Raw genomic sequence first — 18,124 nt, 5'->3', positions numbered from 1 at the left:
TGGTCCTTGACTCTTGGACAACTCAAATCTCTGATAATTCTTTTCTGTCAGAAATCTTGCGAGGAGCACCTGGTCGTGGCCGGTTTATGATGAAATTATGTTCTTTCCACTTCCAGATTATGGCCCCAACAGTGTTCACTGAAACATTCAGAAGTTTATAAATCCTTCTGTAACCAATACCATCAGTATGTTTTGCAACAATAAGCTTGCAAAGGTCTTGAGAGAGCTCTTTCCTTTTACCCATCAACTTTTTTAGACCATCAGTTGAGACTGAACCAGCTGATATTAATTTGCACTGACAAGGGGCAGGATTGCTTTCTGATAGATTTCAGCTGATGTCTTGGCTTTCCATGTCTTTTTGCATCTCCCTTTCTTCATGTGTTAAATGCTTTTTCCTTGTGTCATTCCATTTTATTACATATAACTTAATTTCTGAACTTATTTGTTTTAGTTTCTTTGTATGTATGTATGGATTGCATGGGTTGATACCAACATGTGGTGAAAATTGCATGTCAGTGCCCTTTTGCACCTCCCTTTCTTCATGTCTTCAATGCTTTTTCCCTGTGTCATTCCATGTGTTCAATACTTACTTTACCTGCTGTATCTATAAATTTTGAACAATAACACATTTAAACCCCTAGAGGGCAAGTGAGCAGACAAGTATGAGCAAACAATATGAATTGCCCTCCATTTTCTGTATAGGCAGATATAGTAGCAGGAATTGCAGGTCAAGTACCGAGTTACAAAGAAGAGGTAGGAAAGGACCCCGATAGGGAGGATGACAGATAAACACTTTTTGGATTTTTTTAGGGCAGCCCCTATGCTGGTATGTCACTCTTTCTCTCTCCAATATAGCGTCAACAGCATTTTACCATTGAGTGGGGGGGGGGGGGGGCAGAGCAACCACTCCTAGGCTATAAGTTTAAGAGCAAGGATGGCTATAAGTTTAGGAGCAAGGAATAATAAATGGGTCAACATTAACTTGGAGGAAGATGGAACAAGGTCCTCAGGTAAAATGCGCAATAGCGTTACCTTTGGATCTTGGGGTAGAGAGATTGAACATACATCTTGAGCTGTTTAAAAAATGCAATTTTTTCCAGGGATATGACCCAGGAACCAGGGGTAATTTAACATTGTAGCAATATGTCAATTCCAACACAAGTATAAGTATCTTGGAATATTAGGGGGCTTAGTGACCCAGTAAAGAGACAAGCTATGTTCACTACATTGAAACAATTTTCTCCGTCTATTATTTGCCTGCAGGAGACCCATTTAAACATACATAAACTAAATTATTTGAAACAAGAGCAATATAATAGACAATATCATTCTACATATACCATATATTCTAGAGGAGTATCTATATTGATATCAAATGAAGTAGACTTCTCCTGTAGACACTGGTCCAAACGGACATAAAAGGTCACTATATTTTTCTATATTGCATACTGTATAGAAAATCATATGTAAAGAGCTATTGAATTTCTGACAAAACGGGAGTTCCCTGGCTAATAGGAGATTTCAATAATTATCTCGATCTTTCTTTAGATAGATTTAGCTTGGATACAACTCCAGTAATTTCTGCATGTACTCCTTTTTCAGGATTTATCTGGGAGATAGGCCTTATGGATATCTGGAGAATGCTACATTCTAATGAGAGAGTGTTTTCCTGCTTTTCTAGCACCCATGGGACCTTATCTAGAATAGACATGACATTGGTTACATCTATGATGTTACCTGTCATACCTGAAGTTTCATATGCAGCTAGAGGATTGTCCGATCACTCCCCATTAGTTCTTAAGTAAACTTTAAATTTAACTCACATTAGCACTTTATGGAATATCAAGCCTTATTGGTTTGACCTTTTTCCATCAAAACAGAAAATAAAGCTTGATATTTTGACTGATGGTACTATTAATAAGTCTACTGTATCTCTACAAATTTATTGGGATTCATTAAAAGCCTATATGAAAGGTATGTTAATTTCTCAAATTTCAAGAATAAAAAAAAGATCTAGAGCCTGGGAATATTCAGTGACTGAAGACGTTTTAAAAGCGGAACTTCAATATATAGCGAACCCTACTAAAGAAATACAACAGATATGGATACAAAAACGACAGATATATTCCGGTATCTCTCGTAAAAAAGCAGAGCATAAATGTTTTTTTTCTTCAGCAACCTTATTTTGAGGATGGGGAAAACACGGGTCCTCTTTTGTCTTCAGTTTTAAAATCCCAAAAACCAATATCAGAAGTAGTTGAATTACAAATTTCACCTACTGAAATCATACGAACAACTTTGGATATTTCATCAGCTTTTGTTGATTTCTACAAAAACCTGTATAGTAGCAAAGTATCCTATAAGGAGACTGATTTGAAACCCTTCTTGAATTCCATTACGTTAGCAGAACTATCAGAGAGGGATAGGGAGATGCTGGACCAACCCCTGACATTAGAGGAACTTGAAATGGCCTCTGCTAATTTGCCTAACAATAAAGCCCCAGGTGCAGATGGGTTACCAGGGGAGGTTTATAAGGTTTTTAGAGAAGACTTGTTGCCTGAATTGTTGGAGGTCTTTAATACAGCATTTGAAAGTGGTTATTTACTATCTACGATTGAAGCAAATATTGTAGTGTTGCTAAAACCTGATAAAATCCCTGAACCCTGAATCATATCGTCCTATTTAATTTCTTACCTCAGATGTGAAGCTACTGGCAAAAGTGTTAGCCACTATATTGATGGAGGTAATACTTGATGCATAGAGATCAACCAGGCTTTATTCCAAATAGATCTACGGCAGTGAACATAAGGCATTTATTTCTTAATTTACAGGTTCCGACTGAAAATCTGGACAATAAAGCAATATTGTCACTTGATGCGGCTAAAGCTTTTGATAGCATATAATAAGATTTTTTGTGGCATTGTTTAGAAAAATTTGGCTTTGGACCCCAGTTTATAAAATGGATGCAACTTCTTTATACTGCCCTAGTGACACGGGTGCAGGTAAATGGACATATGTAAATGGACATATATCAGCACCTTTTTCCACTGCAACGAGGAACTAGACAGGGATGCCCATTATCACCTCTGGATGCCTCTATTCGTCAATTAAAGAATATTATTGGGTTTTGTAGATCTGTGGGAGAGGATAAAATCACCTTATATGCTGATGATACACTTCTATTTTTGGGAGACACCCTGTCTTCATTGGAGGCAGCAATGTCTTTAACCGCTTGCCGACCAGCCACCGCAGTTATACTGCAGCAGGTTGGCACAGCTGTGCAAATCGCCTTAGCTGAAAGTCGTCTCTTTAAGATGCTATAGCAGGCACGCGCACGCCTGCAGCATGTCCTCGGAGCCGATGCGTATGCCCAGCAGGCGCAATGTCCGCAGGGCAACCCTGTGATCGCTCCTGACAGAATGAAAATGGGGATATATGTGTGTAAACACACAAATCCCGGTTCTGTCAGGGGAGTAGAAAAAGATTGTGTGTTCCTACTAAGTAGGAACAACAATATGTCTCCTCCCCAAGTCACTCCCATCCCCCCACACTTATAAACACACATAGGAAACACAGTCAACCCCTTAATTGCAGATTGCCGCCATTACTAGTAAAAAAAATAATAATAATAAAAATTATATAAACCTTTCCCCTATTTTGATAACGCTATAACTTTTGTGCAAACCAATCAGTATACACTTATTGCGATTTTTTTTACTAAAAATATGTAGAAGAATACATATCGGCCTAAACTAATGAAGAAATTAGTAATTTTTTTTGGATATTTATCATAGCAAAAAGTACAAAAAATTGTGTTTCTGCCGCTCTTATTTTTGTTTATATTGCAAAAAATAAAAACCGCAGAGGTGATCAAATACCACCAAAAGAAAGCTCTATTTGTGGGGGAAAAAGGGCATCAATTATGTTTGGGTACAACATTGCACGACCATGCAATTGTCAGTTAAAGTGATGCAGTGCCATACTGCAAAAAATGGCCTGGTCAGGGAGGGGGAAAATCCTTCTGGGGAGCTTAAATGGTTAATTAACATATATGGCTCCTTTTCAGGCTTTAAGATAAATTGGGATAAGTCAGTACTTTTACCAGTGGACCTCTTGGTGACCAATTTGCCAATCTCTGCTTCTCAGATTGCTGTAGTCTCCACTTTTAAATGTCATGGGGTACATCACAAGTGGATACATATGTGGAGAGGAATATGACCCCATTATTTAAGCAGCTTGGGCAAGTGGGGAAAATCTGAAGTAAATCACCTTTAACTATAATAGGTAGAGCCAATCTGATAAAGATGATTTGGATGCCACAACTATTATATTTGTTACATAACTGCCTCATATGGCAGTAATGTAACAAATATAATAGTTGTGGCATTCAATTCTTTAAACAAATAGATACCCTGTTTGGAGATCGTATATGGAGATATAATCATCCTCGGATTAGTTTGGAAACTTTGCAGTTACTTAAGGATGAAGGAGGGTTGACTGTCCCTAATGCCAGGTTTTATTATCTGGCATCCCAACTTCAGCAATTAAATGGATGGGACACTATATATTGTGAAGATTGTGAGGACCCCATACAACAAATTATACTTTCCCAATTGCCGATAGATCTATTAGTGCAGTCAATAGTTTCTTACCATTTTTTTACAAACGTAGATATCGTACATTCTATTTGGTGCATAGGATCTGGACCACTGTTCAACAAGAAACTCTCTATGAGGGTTATACACAATATGTGCCCATATGGAATAATCCACAACTGCCTGAACTGGCGAAACTTAAACATTTTGACTTGTGGAAAATAGCAAGCATTCTGTTTCTTAGCCAACTTTATGATAGTGATGTTTTCCAACCTATGATAAATAGGTAGCAAAATATAATTTGTCAAATAAATCATTTTTTCAGTACTTACAGTTACGACATGCCTTGCAGACTCAAGCAAAGACCTTTTTATTAAAATATAATCCTTCACCAATTTTAGCTTTGGCGGTAACTAGACGTACTAAACAGGGATTAATGGCAAAGATATATTTTTCTATTCAAAGGATGACCAGAATTAATTCACAAGAGGGTAGTTCTAGACTGTGGCGTAGAGATCTAGCGACACTTAGTGATGAGGAATGGGGGCAAGCCTTAAACAAATTATTTAAGGTATCCTTATCATCTGCACAGTGTTTGACTCAACTATTTATTATCCATGGAGTTCATTATACTCCCCTAAAACTGTATTCCTGGGCAAAGCAATTACAACCAAGTGCCCAAGATGCACAAATGGGACAGGTACACTTATACATATGTTGTGGCGATGCCCCAAATTGCACTGCTACTGGGAGTTCATATTTGATACTTTGAATTACTTGTGCTCTACACAAGTACTACAGCCTGATCCAAAAATAGCATTGCTAGGGGTTATACCGGAGGATACTCTCCCAGTTGAAGTGCACGTGATGTGGCAGAGAACTATGTAAATGGCACGCAAACTTATTTTGCAAAAATGGATTTCAAACTGTCCACCAATGACAGATCAATGGATTAAAGCAATTAATCTTAGTTTAAGACGAGAGGAGCTGACCTATAAACATAGGAGATGTCCTAAGAAATTTGAAAAGATCTGGCATTGGTGGTTAGTGTCTAGTCTGGTTGAGCAATCAGATGAATATCTTAATGATATGGGAAACTAATCAAGAAATATAATACTGGAGTGAAACAAATATACATAAAATAGATACCAGCTTGGAATAATGTGAAGGAGGGAATGGAAATAGGGTTTGATGAACGCAGTTAGAAAGGGGATTTGTTTTTTTTTGTTTTTTTTCACACAGGTGTTGAGTGGGGTAATGTGATACCTATGTCATAAGTGTTTTTCTCTTGTTGTATTGTCTAATGTGAAAATCCAATAAAAATCAGTTGATTAAAAAAATAAATGAATGCTAGACCAGTATCTAAATAGTTTAGGGCAGCACTAAAGTATGTGAATGAAAGAACTATTGGAGCTGGAACATCTCGGGCATCAAGGTGAGTCGATTCTAGTGAGTGAGTGAGTGATTCTAGTGTAGTTTGTGGGGGGTGTAGTAAGCCCTATGTAGAATACATAATTGTGTCATTTTTGGGAAGGAGAAATAGACAGTTGCTACTGCTTCTAGCGCAGCTATCCGTTGGTCTTCATCAGTGTTGTTCATGTCATGTCTCCATCCTTATTACCACCTTAAAGTGGATCTTCACTGCATCTGAGCATCACAAACCAAAAAACACTATTTAATTAATTTTTAATATTCAGAGAAAACTCCCCCATCCATGTCGCCGTCTCTTTGAAAACCAACGCCCTAGCATTTCTGGCCGTAGCCATCTTGAGTAAGGGCAAATGATTCATGTGGCATTTATTTCCTGGAATTCATCTGCGTTTAGCTCAAGCATGCATGCAAGAGAGTGTGCCTAGTTAACCTCCCTGGCGGTATGATTATGTCAGATTTTTGATGCTGAAAGCGGTACATTGTTTTGCATGGAAATTTGGCTATTTTATATTGTAGGCCTGTAATTCTTAGTAATAACTCACTTATGATAAAGTTTGAAATATGAAATCATAAATTATAATAAATAACTATAAATAATTATAACAAATAATAATATAATAATCATAAAATGTATTCAATAATGTAATCAAATCAAAAACACAGAAATTTGCTCAGTTGCAGAATTGTCGCTGTCAATACTTTCAGTGTTTGATGACGAATTTCCCCACAAATCACTATCGCTGAATTCTGCAAGTGATTCTAATTTATTATTGCTGTTTTCTAGCTGGTCTAAAAGCGCTTTTGACGTAAAGGGACAATCTCTAGTTTACAGTCAGAAAGAACAGTATATATAATACAAAACTGCTTGCAGGGCACTGGACAACGCATTAGGGGCAAAAGGGATGTGAAATAATTTGATACAGTAATGTAATCTGTAAGATTACAGTGTACTGTATGTGTTTTTCACTTTTTGAATTTGGCACTGGGCTCTGTTCCCATTCGCCGCGACCCTCGCACTGTGATAGATCGAGTGGAGGACACAGCTCGCACATACAGTGGGGAGACATCACAGGATCCTGGGGACAAGGTAAGTAACTCTGCCTGGATCCTACGATGCAATCCCGAGTGGGGCTCGGGTTTACCGTTTTGATAGTGAAAATTCACCCCGAGCCACACTCGGGATTACCTCTAGAAAGGTTAAGAAAACCCATCCTTCCCTTTTGAAGACTCCTGGGATGTATGACATAATTTGCCTAGGCAAAAAACCTGAAAGTAACTGAAAAATGTACAAAAAAAAAAGTTTAATTTGCTAATGCTATCAGCATGAGGATTAAAAATAATCAATGTACATTGGGAGAGTAAAGTTACACTTTAATGACAAAAAGAAGAGCATCTCTGAAAGATGATGCTCTCTGTATATTGTGAAATGTTTGAAATGTATTCATACAGACTTGTCAAGCAATTAAAATATACACTTTGAGGGGGCTTTGTGATTTTTACTTTCACCAGTGAAAACCCTTAAAGGGGTTATCACAGGATGAATACACACTTTGAAACTTGTGATTTTTGAATAAGTAAGTATAATGCCAGGAGGAAATAGAAAGTACTGTATATAGTAACTCTCTAGAAAAACAGGAGTTTTTTAATATGGCAGTTTTCCTTAGTGTTGTTTTTCTGAAGTAAACTTTAAAGACATAATAGCTAGGCTTCATGAAATCTATTCCTAGGGCTGTGTAACACTGTCCTCACTGGATGTGAGCCCAGTGATTGAAAGTTGTGGTGAGCCATATAAATAATATGTAAAAAGGACACTATAAAATACACATCTCCTGCTATGTAGTTAACTTTTTGAGTCCCCTGAGGGGAGTTATATATTTGTTTTTTAACCCAACCCCTTGACAATTTACATGTTTGCTTGATGTGTCCTTACCGCTTACAAACTTTAATTATTTTAATATTGATTATTTTCATTATATTACTAGGTGTTAAAGGACCACCTGGTCAGACTGTAACCGAGAAAGGAGTACAAGGGCCCAAAGGTTCTCCTGGGAACACAGGTCCTCCAGGAGCACCAGGTATGAAACTGCCCCTATTGGACTGCACACTCCTCCAGTTAATAATCTGCTTTGAGAGAGATAATAGCTGTGTGTTTCCTTGGCTACAAAGAGTTTTGTGATTACTCTTCTGAACACTGCTCAATTTTATCTATTTGAGTTTGTTGAGTGATCACTTATCTGATTGTATGCACATGAACACATGTTAAATGTATACTAATAATGCTGTGTAAGGCTGAAATAGTCTATTAAATTGGTAATGCAATGGTCTGGGGCAACCTTGGCATACATCATTTCTATTCTAGACACAGAATAATGAACAATATTTACACTTTCATTTATATTTAAAGTAGAAGTAGGGCCAAACTCTTTTGTCCCTACTTCTGTGGGTCACAGGAGTGCACTTAGTTCTGCACTTATTTGACCCATATTCAGCTGACAGTGGGCTAAATTCGCTGTTGGCTAATGTCACTCATCCAGTCCAGACTCGGAAGGGATTCCAAAATAATGTTGGAATGCATTAGCGTCAGCTGACTCAGCCACTCTGGGTGCTCCTGAGGGCCTGATCTAGCTGCTTCCATCCTCTCCACAGCGCGGCACTCCAGTGAGCACTGGAGATGCAGAAAAGACCATCAGTCACCAACTCTCTGCTCACTGAAAACTGAGCGATCAGCAGTTTTTGATTGCTCAGTTCTCAGTGTAGAGGTGGCAGGGGATAGATGCAGCATCAGACCAATGCAGCTTCCACCTAGGTGAGTATGAATGATTGTTTTTTATTTAAATCCCACACTTCTCTTTTAATAACAGCTGTCTGTTCTTAGGTGAACCTGGTCAACCTGGACAACCTGGTCTTCCAGGCCTTACAGGAATGAAGGGAGATTCTGGAGTACCAGGCATTGGCCTTCCAGGGCCAGCAGGGCCAAAAGGTAACAAAATATGTCAAGACTGTAGGATGATTTTGTTCACCATTAAGCCCTCTTTTTTGTTTATATTAAAAGAAACTCATTTTATTATAAAATACATTTCTTGCAAAAATGTGAATCATGCATATTTCTTGTTGCTTAGGTTTTCCTGGATCCCCTGGGCCACCAGGCCCACCTGGAACACCAGGGAGAGCTGGATTAGATGGAACACCAGGTCAGCCAGGCTTCCCAGGGCAAAAGGTAAAAAGATACTGTGAAAATTCCAATGTAATGGGCTACTTCACACTCTAGCAGATTGTGCTATGTAGCCTAACATCTTGCTACAGTAGAGTTTGTTTATAAGACAGCCACATCACATTTTGATGTACCACTGTACATCCAATAATACGGTACTTTGAAAGTGTATGTAAACATTAACTCTGACTTAACTGTCAAATTGTGGAATCACAGGGCAATTTCTTGTTTTGAATCCTACAAACTAAAGTGTCTATAAACCCAAGAACAAAAATATAAGTTAATTGCAGCTCACCAGTCCCTGGATGTTGTGGCAGCATTAGTCCTCTTTTTCAGGATTTTTTCAACTGGTGATACTGACAATAACACATTTATGTCATAGGGTGACAACATTCACTCAGTGTATCTTCTTTTTCCTATTCTCCATAACATAGAGAATAGGGGCTTTGGTGTCCTCAGAAATAGCTAGGAACAACATAACTGATAAGATTGTCTCACAGGTAGAGAGCGTGGGACCAAATAGGTGAAGTTAATTTTTAGGGTTTACATACTTTTTAAGAAACACATACCTCTACCAGCATATGTAATGCTGGCTTCCCCAGATGTAACCTTGAAAATTCTGTTTGCCTATTAGGCTGCACATGCCACTGCACATAAAGCATTGGTTTGTAGAGTGTTTTTCTAAGGCAGCTAGTTTCAATCCTTTTTTTCCTAAGTTATACTTTCACAAATGGTGTATCTTAAATGCATAATCCATTTAGAATACATATATGTATAATCATCACAAAGAAAGTTTGGTTACACTATAGGTTTTTATAAGAATGATGGTGAACAATTCACTTAATACCTTTGCTGTTTTGTTCTCTGAAAGGGCGATCCTGGATTTGGGTTGCCGGGTCCTCAAGGCCCCCCAGGAACATCTGGATTTAAGGGATCACAAGGACCAAAAGGAGATTCTGGCTTTCCAGGGATGCCAGGGGCTCCAGGACGAGCAGGATTTGATGGAACGCCAGGACCAAAAGGTACAAAATTAAAGAGTATTTACTCAGATTAAAGTAGTATTAAACCCTCAGCATTTTTTTAGCTTAACACATTGAGCACAATAAAAGAAAAATTACCTAGCAATTTTTTTTTTTAATTCTTACCCTAGCACTTACAGTTTACAATTTTCAGCACTGCTGGCTCCTGGTCTGTGGCTGCTGCTTCCCTGAACTTCTGGTCTTCACAGGAAAGAATTAATAGTGTACAGTGCAGTCTCCACCCAGTCTGTTGGTTTGGAGAAAGAAGGAACAGGGGAGTGCCTTGCCATCCTAGGTTACAGGACAGTGTGTTTCTATTAATGCACATGGTGTAGCGAGGCACAGTTCTCTATGCAAGGATGGCTGCAAGAGAAAAGAACCACCCGAAACAGGAAATCTGGGGCAGTGATCTTCCCACCAGCTTAAACTGGAACATAGACAAAGATTAAAAGCTGAAGAAGTTGCATACTCAGTGATTAAATCAGCTGCTGAAAGTGCTTAAAAACTGAGGGTTTAATATCACTTTAATCCCTATTGATGTGAAGGGTTTAGCGTTTTATCATGGCTATCAATATATTGTTTAAGTATCTTTTGTACATTTTTGTTCAGAAATATATAACATTTATATAAACTGTATTCACTGTAAACCATGTTTAAGAACCCAAACAGGCTCCTAATTGTACACGTTTGGGCCTGTTTCTAAGATGATATTCATTAATTGGGTATTCCCCTTCAAAGTGAAGTGACAGTCTTGTTTCTAGCAGCACCATCATGGTGGCAGTACCCAATAATCTATCCAGTGTGGAAGGCACTAGAAACTATAAGGAGAAGGCCACATCTGCACATAGAGTTAAAATTATAATCATAGTATAGTAATTTTAAAGACTAATGCCCCGTACACACGGTCGGATTTTCCGATGGAAAATGTCCGATCGGAGCGTGTTGTCGGAAATTCCGACCGTGTGTTGGCTCCATCGGACATTTTCCATCGGATTTTCCGACACACAAAGTTGGAGAGCAGGAGATAAAATTTTCCAACATCAAAATCCGATCGCGTCAATTACGACCGTGTGTGGCCTGTTCCGACGCACAAAGTGCCACGCATGCTCAGAAGAAATTCCGGCACGGAACAGCTCGTTCTGGTAAACTTAGCGTTCGCAATGGATACTGCACTTTCGTCACGCTGCAATGTTAAAAATGGTTTAATACAGCGCACTCTCTTCTTCTTTATAATGTGACAAGAATATAGTAGTTTTGCTGCTCATATTCACACACACTTCTCACAAACTTATTTCGTTACTATTTATCTGGATTCCCTCAATATATTTTGATTTCTCACATCTGACAACATATTTTTTTTTTGGCTTGGTTCTGAACCGGCCTTTTCTAGTCTCGTCGTACGTGGTGTACGTGACCGCGTAGTTGGCGATCGGAAATTCCGACAACTTTGTGCGACCGTGTGTAGACAAAACAAGTTTGAGCCAACATCCGTCGGAAAAAATCCTAGGATTTTGTTGTCGGAATGTCCGAACAAAGTCCGACCGTGTGTACGCCCTATTAGAGGCTGTTCACTTAGCAAAGTATTAGTAAATAAGTTGAAGCTGTGTTCACAGAGGATAAAGCTGTGTTCATGTTGAATACTCATGTTTTTTCTCTAGCACATGAATGGGTATTTGGTGTGAACACAATTCACCCTAACATTCACTTTACAAAAGGCTTTATTACTCTAGTAAATCAACCCCACCGGCTACATAAACTTTGATCAGTATAAGCCAGCCATGATTCTTTCTAAATCTACTTACCAAATATACTTTAAGGATGGTTCATGATAAAGCGTATTACACAGTTTGGCGTATAATAGCTATGCCATTCATTTACAAAACATACTCTGAATGATTACTTTAAAGACACTGTATGATGTTTTTCAAATTCTTTTTAGGTGACCCTGGGCAAAATGGACAGCCAGGTTCTCCAGGACCACAAGGTCTGCCAGGTACTGGTGGTCAGGGTCCTCCTGGTTCTCCAGGGCTACCTGGACCCGCTGGTCCTCCAGGTAAGTCATGGGGCATTATTTTTTGTTTATCCTTGTACCTAATTTAAAAAATGACCAGTCACTAGTTTTGCTGCTGCTTGCTGCCTGGTCATGTGTATCAAAGAAAGATCTTCATAAATGTCTATGGAGACTCTTTTAACAGTGACAGATCAACAAGCAGCAAGTCTTGGAAGAGTAAGTAACTGATGTGCTACCATTAGATTGCTACATCATTATATCGGCAACACACAGGGGAGTTCCATAACAAACAGGCACATTGCATCACAATTACACACTTTACTACAACTGAGCAAAAGATAATATGGTGTAAAAGTGTTGTTCTTGTGCACAAAGTGATTTGGTCATGATCAGGCTACAGAAAGTTCTTGAATATTGAAAAAGAGTAAATGTGTAGATTTTAAAATTGTTTTTCTTTACGAATGTTATGAATTATTTGTATTGAATTACATTATATGATGTCTTTACTGCACTGTTCACTATGGCTGCAATCAGATACACTGTTTGAAGGGGCTTTACCACTTGGCACTATTTTGACCTGAAGTTATCACTTTAAGGATCAAGTTACTGAAGATATCACATTAAAGAACAGGTTACTGAAAAAAACTTTACTAGTAAAATATTACCAGTGAAAAATAATTTGAATCCTAGTCAGGGATCGACTGATTATTGGTAAGGCCAATTATTGCGGGCCAATATCACCATTTTTCGGTATGGGTCACAAACTAGACCGATAATGGTCTCCGCAGGCCACAGACATCTTTTTGGGGCTCAGAAGCCTGCAGACCCAAAGCGCAGTGGCACGCGGGACACACACACGCCATCATTATGCCTCTGCGCACTAGGTCTAATGTCCTGAGTCTGACAGGCCTCCCTCGCCTCGACACTCGGATGGACACGCCAGCCAGCAGCCAGTCACCCACCCACAGTAAGGTGCCAGGCCACTGAGGCCGGCCAGCCAGCATCCACCCACCCACAGCAAGGTGCCAGGCCATCCAGAAGTCACCCACAGCAAGGTGCCAGCCAGCAGCCAGCCACTCACCCATCCACAGCAAGGTGCCAACCAGCACAAAACCACCCACAGCAGAGTGCCAGCCAGCAGCCACTTACCCACAGCAAGGTGCCAGCCAGACCAGCCAGCAGCCACCCACCCACAGCAAGGTGCCAGCCAGTCCAGCTAGCAAACAGCTGGGTGCAAGCCAGCCACCCACAGCAGGGTGCCAGCCAGCAAGCCCACCCACCGCAGGTTGCCAGCCAGCAAGCCACCCCACCACATGTTCAGTTTATACCAAATTTGTGCATAAAATTGGTGTTATTTTGGAAAAGTTTAAATGTACAAAATATTGGCAAATAATATTGGCAGGAGAGGTGGCCAAAATATCGGTATCGTATCGGCACCGAAAAAACTATCGGTCGATCCCTAGTCCTAGTTACCCAAAAGCTTGGTGCTCTGTTTTATGAACAAATCACCCAGTCAGGGTTTCCTTATTTTTCTGAACAGCCTAAAGTTGCCATATTCTGTTTGATTGACAGCAGTGTTAATACACAGTAAAGTTGTGGGTATAGCATCTACAAAGTATGAATACTTAAACTTTACTGAATGTGTTTATATGCCTACAGTTGCTCTTACACTAAGCTGAAAATTATTTACTTAATAAATGAACAAAAAAGAAAACATGTTACACTGAAATTTCTTATTCAGAAAGTAATTTTTAAGTGCCACAGCCTCTTTAAACAAGTTATTTAAAATAACATGGTACAAGCTGTCCGCATGTACTTCAATTACTACACTTAAATTATCGGGTTCAGTTAAAGCATCATTGTGATTGAGTGCATTTGTGACACCTGTACCATGTGATTAAATAAACATTTGCACTTGTGTATTCTTGCACTGGTTATGTATACTAATATTCACTGAAAGCTGGTTAATAGATATCCACCACTGCTGAATTAAAATGGAACATTTTGTATGTATCACCATCTTTTATGTCAGTTCATTATGCCTGGTGCATGTAAGCTACATTCATGCATTCAATGCTGATAAGATGCACCTATAGTTACTTAGCATGATACACACAGCTGACATTTCATGTGATCACTGAGCACTGCACCAACTGCTCCACTTGTGTCTTCACTGGCTGGTTAATTCAAGCTTTGTATATGTTTGTAACTAACTGCTTAATAATAAACATTATGCATGCCTAAAACATAACTAATACAATGTATGTGTTGTGTTCTTCACACTGTTTATAAAAAATAAAACCTCTGACATCTGAAGAAATAAATATAAATCCAATTCACTCTTTACTGCTTAGCCCTTAAAAATGCACTGCTATTGAGAATGCTTTGTGGTCTCACTGCAATTAATTCCCAAAATATTACACATGTTAAATAGTATCAAATGCTAGTAAGCATTTATTTTAATAGGCATGCATCATAAATATTTGGTTTTAATTGGCATACCTGACAATCATTACGTTAAAAAAAAGATATGAATAAAGCTTTTCCTTAAAAAATTTGATTTAGATGTCAGTGTTTTTATAAATGGCTGGGGTTTGTTGTATGTACTAACTACTAATATTCACTTGATGAGTGACAAAGTCCTCCTAGATAATAACTTTTTACCAGATCTATGATCATAGGTTTGTTGGCATGTAAGGCAGCAGGGTGCTAGTAAAACACAATGTTGATGTCTGCATAACAGCAAACTAATATTGATAAAGTTTACATAAATTGTAATAGCCAGACCAAAATCTTGGAATTATTTGGTGTCAGATTTACATTATTACAGCCTATAAACTTTATAGTATTTGGCTGCTTAATCTCTGTCCTGACTAGGGGACCCAATTTTTTAATGTAGATTATTTTCTTGGCAGAAACAATGGTCTCCAACACTTCTGAGTGTTACAAACAAGGGAAAGCCTGAATAAGTGAGACAGATAAAATCCAATTTATATAACACTTTAGCAGAAACACAAAGGCAACTTAAAAGTACCGCGTTCTCCAATTCAAACAACAATAAAAAAGTACATTGATCGTTTGTACACCTAAATGGATCCATAAACAAGAAAAAAAACAAAAAACAACAAAACAACAAAACGAAAAAAGGAAAGACAAAGAGAAAAAAATCAGTCAGGGAATTTTCAGTTCAATAATCAAACTTCATACTTATGCAGCCAATATTCTCTTGTTAACAATATTTCCTAATTGATATGATTATTGTAAAATGGTATTGTTTATCCACTGCTGACCAGGTTTGGTAGTAAACAGATATAGGGGTCGATTCACTAAGAGTTAAATAACGGAAAATAAAATGTGGTAAAATACTGCATGCGGTAAATCAACTGTGAAAGTTCAATTAACTAAGAATTTACCGTTAAATACCGAATCTGGTATTTGTTCGATTTAGCGGTAATTACTGCATTATTTAATGCGGCAATTTACCGTATTAAGCTGGCTGCTAAGGAGCAGGCTGGGATTTGTCAAAAAACAGCCTAGGGGTTGGGGGACAGCCACGCTGTTTTTTGACAAATCTGGTTGTTAAGGAGTGGGCTGGGAAGCCAGCTGCTGGGTCCTTAACAACCGATGACTCATCAGCTGTCAGCAGGCTTCCTCACTGACAGCTGATTATAAAAAAAAAAAAAAACAATTTAAAAGTATGAAAAAAAACAGCGTGGGGTCCCCTCAAAATCCATAACAGACCCTTATCCAAGCATGCAGCCCAGCAGGTGAGGAAAGGGGGGGGAGGAGCGAGCACCTGGTTCAGGATTTTGGGGGGGACTCCAGGTTATTTTTTTTTAAATTTTGGACTGTTTTTTTTGGCCTGTTTTTTTTTTCATCGATTTTAATTGTCGGTGTGTTTTTTTTTTTTTAGAATCAGCTGTCATCTGTTGTTAAGGACACGGCGGCCGGCTTCCTGGTCCGCTCTTTAGCAACCAGCTATTTGTAAAAAAACAGCCTGGGGGTCCCTCACCCCCCAGGCTGTTTTTTGACAAATACCGCATGTGATACCGCCAGCAAAACCCTGGTGGTAATTATCACATGCTTTTTTACTCTCTGGTCCGTTTGTGAATTGGACTTAAGAGCTTTTTATGCGATATTCACTGGCACTTTTTTTTTTCGTTGGTAAATACCGCATAATCGTAATTTTTTTTCGTTAATAGGACTTAATTTACCGCATGCAATAATTTATGCAAATGAGTAACATGAAACCCTTATCGCATGCGGTAAAGCTTAGTGAATTTACCCCATAGTAATGACTGAAGCAATATTACGATATGCACAGACTTTTAGCATTGCAGTATATTCCAAAGGCATCCTGAAGTGCAAGCCAGAGATAAAATTTGTTGCCAAAATAAGGCAATAGTTTTTAACTGTGGTTGTTTGGTAGCAATATTTTTTTTTCACTCTCTCTTTTTTATGTAGTTTTGTGTTCTACTTCTCCATGTATCTATATTGGTTTACAAGCGAACAATATACATATTTATTGTTGTTTAAATCAGAGAGCTCTGTACTTTTTTCATTTAAAGTGTTATAGATCATTTTATGCATCTAATTGCCTCTTGTTCTTGGAATTGTTACCCTCTGTAATACTTGGAGGCACTTGGAGACAGTTGTATTATTTTATATAAGTGGAGGGCTCTTATTTCCCCATGTATAGACTGTATTTTTTTAGTAAGCTCTACAGGCTTAATCTGTTTTCATACATATTATAGATGTTGCTTTTTAGGAAATATTGGTGCCAGAGAATTGTTAGAACAGAAGCCTATCAAACAGCTAATAGTTATTCAGGTTATATTTAGTGCAATGTTACTCAACTCCAGTCCTCAAGTACCGCCAACAGGTCATGTTTTCAGGTTTTCCCTCAAATGAAAAGGCTGTGGTAATTACTAAGGCAGTAAAACTGATCAAATCACCTGTGCAAAATAATGGAAAAAGGCCAAAAACCTGTTGGAGGTACTTGAGGACTGGAGTTGAGAAACATTGTCCTAGCGAAACATCTGTTAGATACACCAATATCTGTAATATGGCAGCCATGACAGTTTTAAGGGGAAAAAGTGACCCTTCTTTAAGTTTTCAATAAAAAATTGGTTCAGATGAAACAGATTTTATCTTACAAATTTACTGCAATATCTTTAAAATATAAGTGAAATATCAAGGCTGAGCAATGTTGCACAACTCCATATTAACGTTAGTGGAGAGTGTTCGTGACTTTGTGGTTTTTAGCTACACTTTGTTGTGACCAGTTTAGAGTAGATTAAAGAAAAATTGAAAAATCTGGACTATAAGACAAACAACTTTGCTTATCTAAATAATCAGAAGAGATTGTACAGTATATGCTGTAAGCATATGTTATTTTTCTTTCTTTTAATTAACTTTCGTCTTTTGTAACGTGTGTGCTTAATTTTTTATCTTAACCTAACATCTTCCTCACAACATATTTTGCAACTCATTTCTGCTTGATGCCTCCCGATGATCCTAAACCTGATGATTTGTGACCCAAGGTACACCAGGTACTGTGGTTGGTTCTCCAGTCTAATATCTTTCTAAGACTGTTCAGTAAATAATAACCTATTAACCCATGTACAAGGCAAACGTGAACACCGAATAACACACCTGAGCTTATTTATATGGCCAGTATGGACGCATTGGTAGGATACACATTAACTGTATGTATGGCCACATTTTTTTTGCTTGATAGATTAGGGAAGCATCAGGACTTTTGTCAAGTTTTTATTGCTTACTGTGTGAAACTCACCCTCTCTATTTGTCCTGGTGACCATTGTTATCAGGAGAGAAGCTGACAGGAAATCCAACA

The 18,124-nt window shown here is 38.3% G+C and overlaps 1 protein-coding gene across 2 annotated transcripts in view; it reads left to right on the top strand.

Moving 5' to 3' along the window:
• Positions 1 to 18,124, top strand: part of COL4A5 (collagen type IV alpha 5 chain) — a 233,341-nt gene that overhangs the window by 140,455 nt on the left and 74,762 nt on the right. For both annotated transcript variants that reach the window (XM_073599381.1, XM_073599380.1), the window contains exons 26-30: positions 8,009 to 8,101; positions 8,902 to 9,006; positions 9,146 to 9,243; positions 10,109 to 10,259; positions 12,196 to 12,309. In XM_073599381.1, the coding sequence (XP_073455482.1) occupies positions 8,009 to 8,101; positions 8,902 to 9,006; positions 9,146 to 9,243; positions 10,109 to 10,259; positions 12,196 to 12,309 (561 nt within the window). The remainder of the gene's footprint in view (positions 1 to 8,008; positions 8,102 to 8,901; positions 9,007 to 9,145; positions 9,244 to 10,108; positions 10,260 to 12,195; positions 12,310 to 18,124) is intronic.

Source organism: Aquarana catesbeiana, linkage group LG09, assembly GCF_042186555.1.
Source record: "Aquarana catesbeiana isolate 2022-GZ linkage group LG09, ASM4218655v1, whole genome shotgun sequence".
NCBI classification, from domain to species: Eukaryota; Metazoa; Chordata; class Amphibia; order Anura; family Ranidae; genus Aquarana; species Aquarana catesbeiana.
Note: the sequence above shows the minus strand (reverse complement) of the source record. Positions and strands in the feature narration are given on the sequence as shown.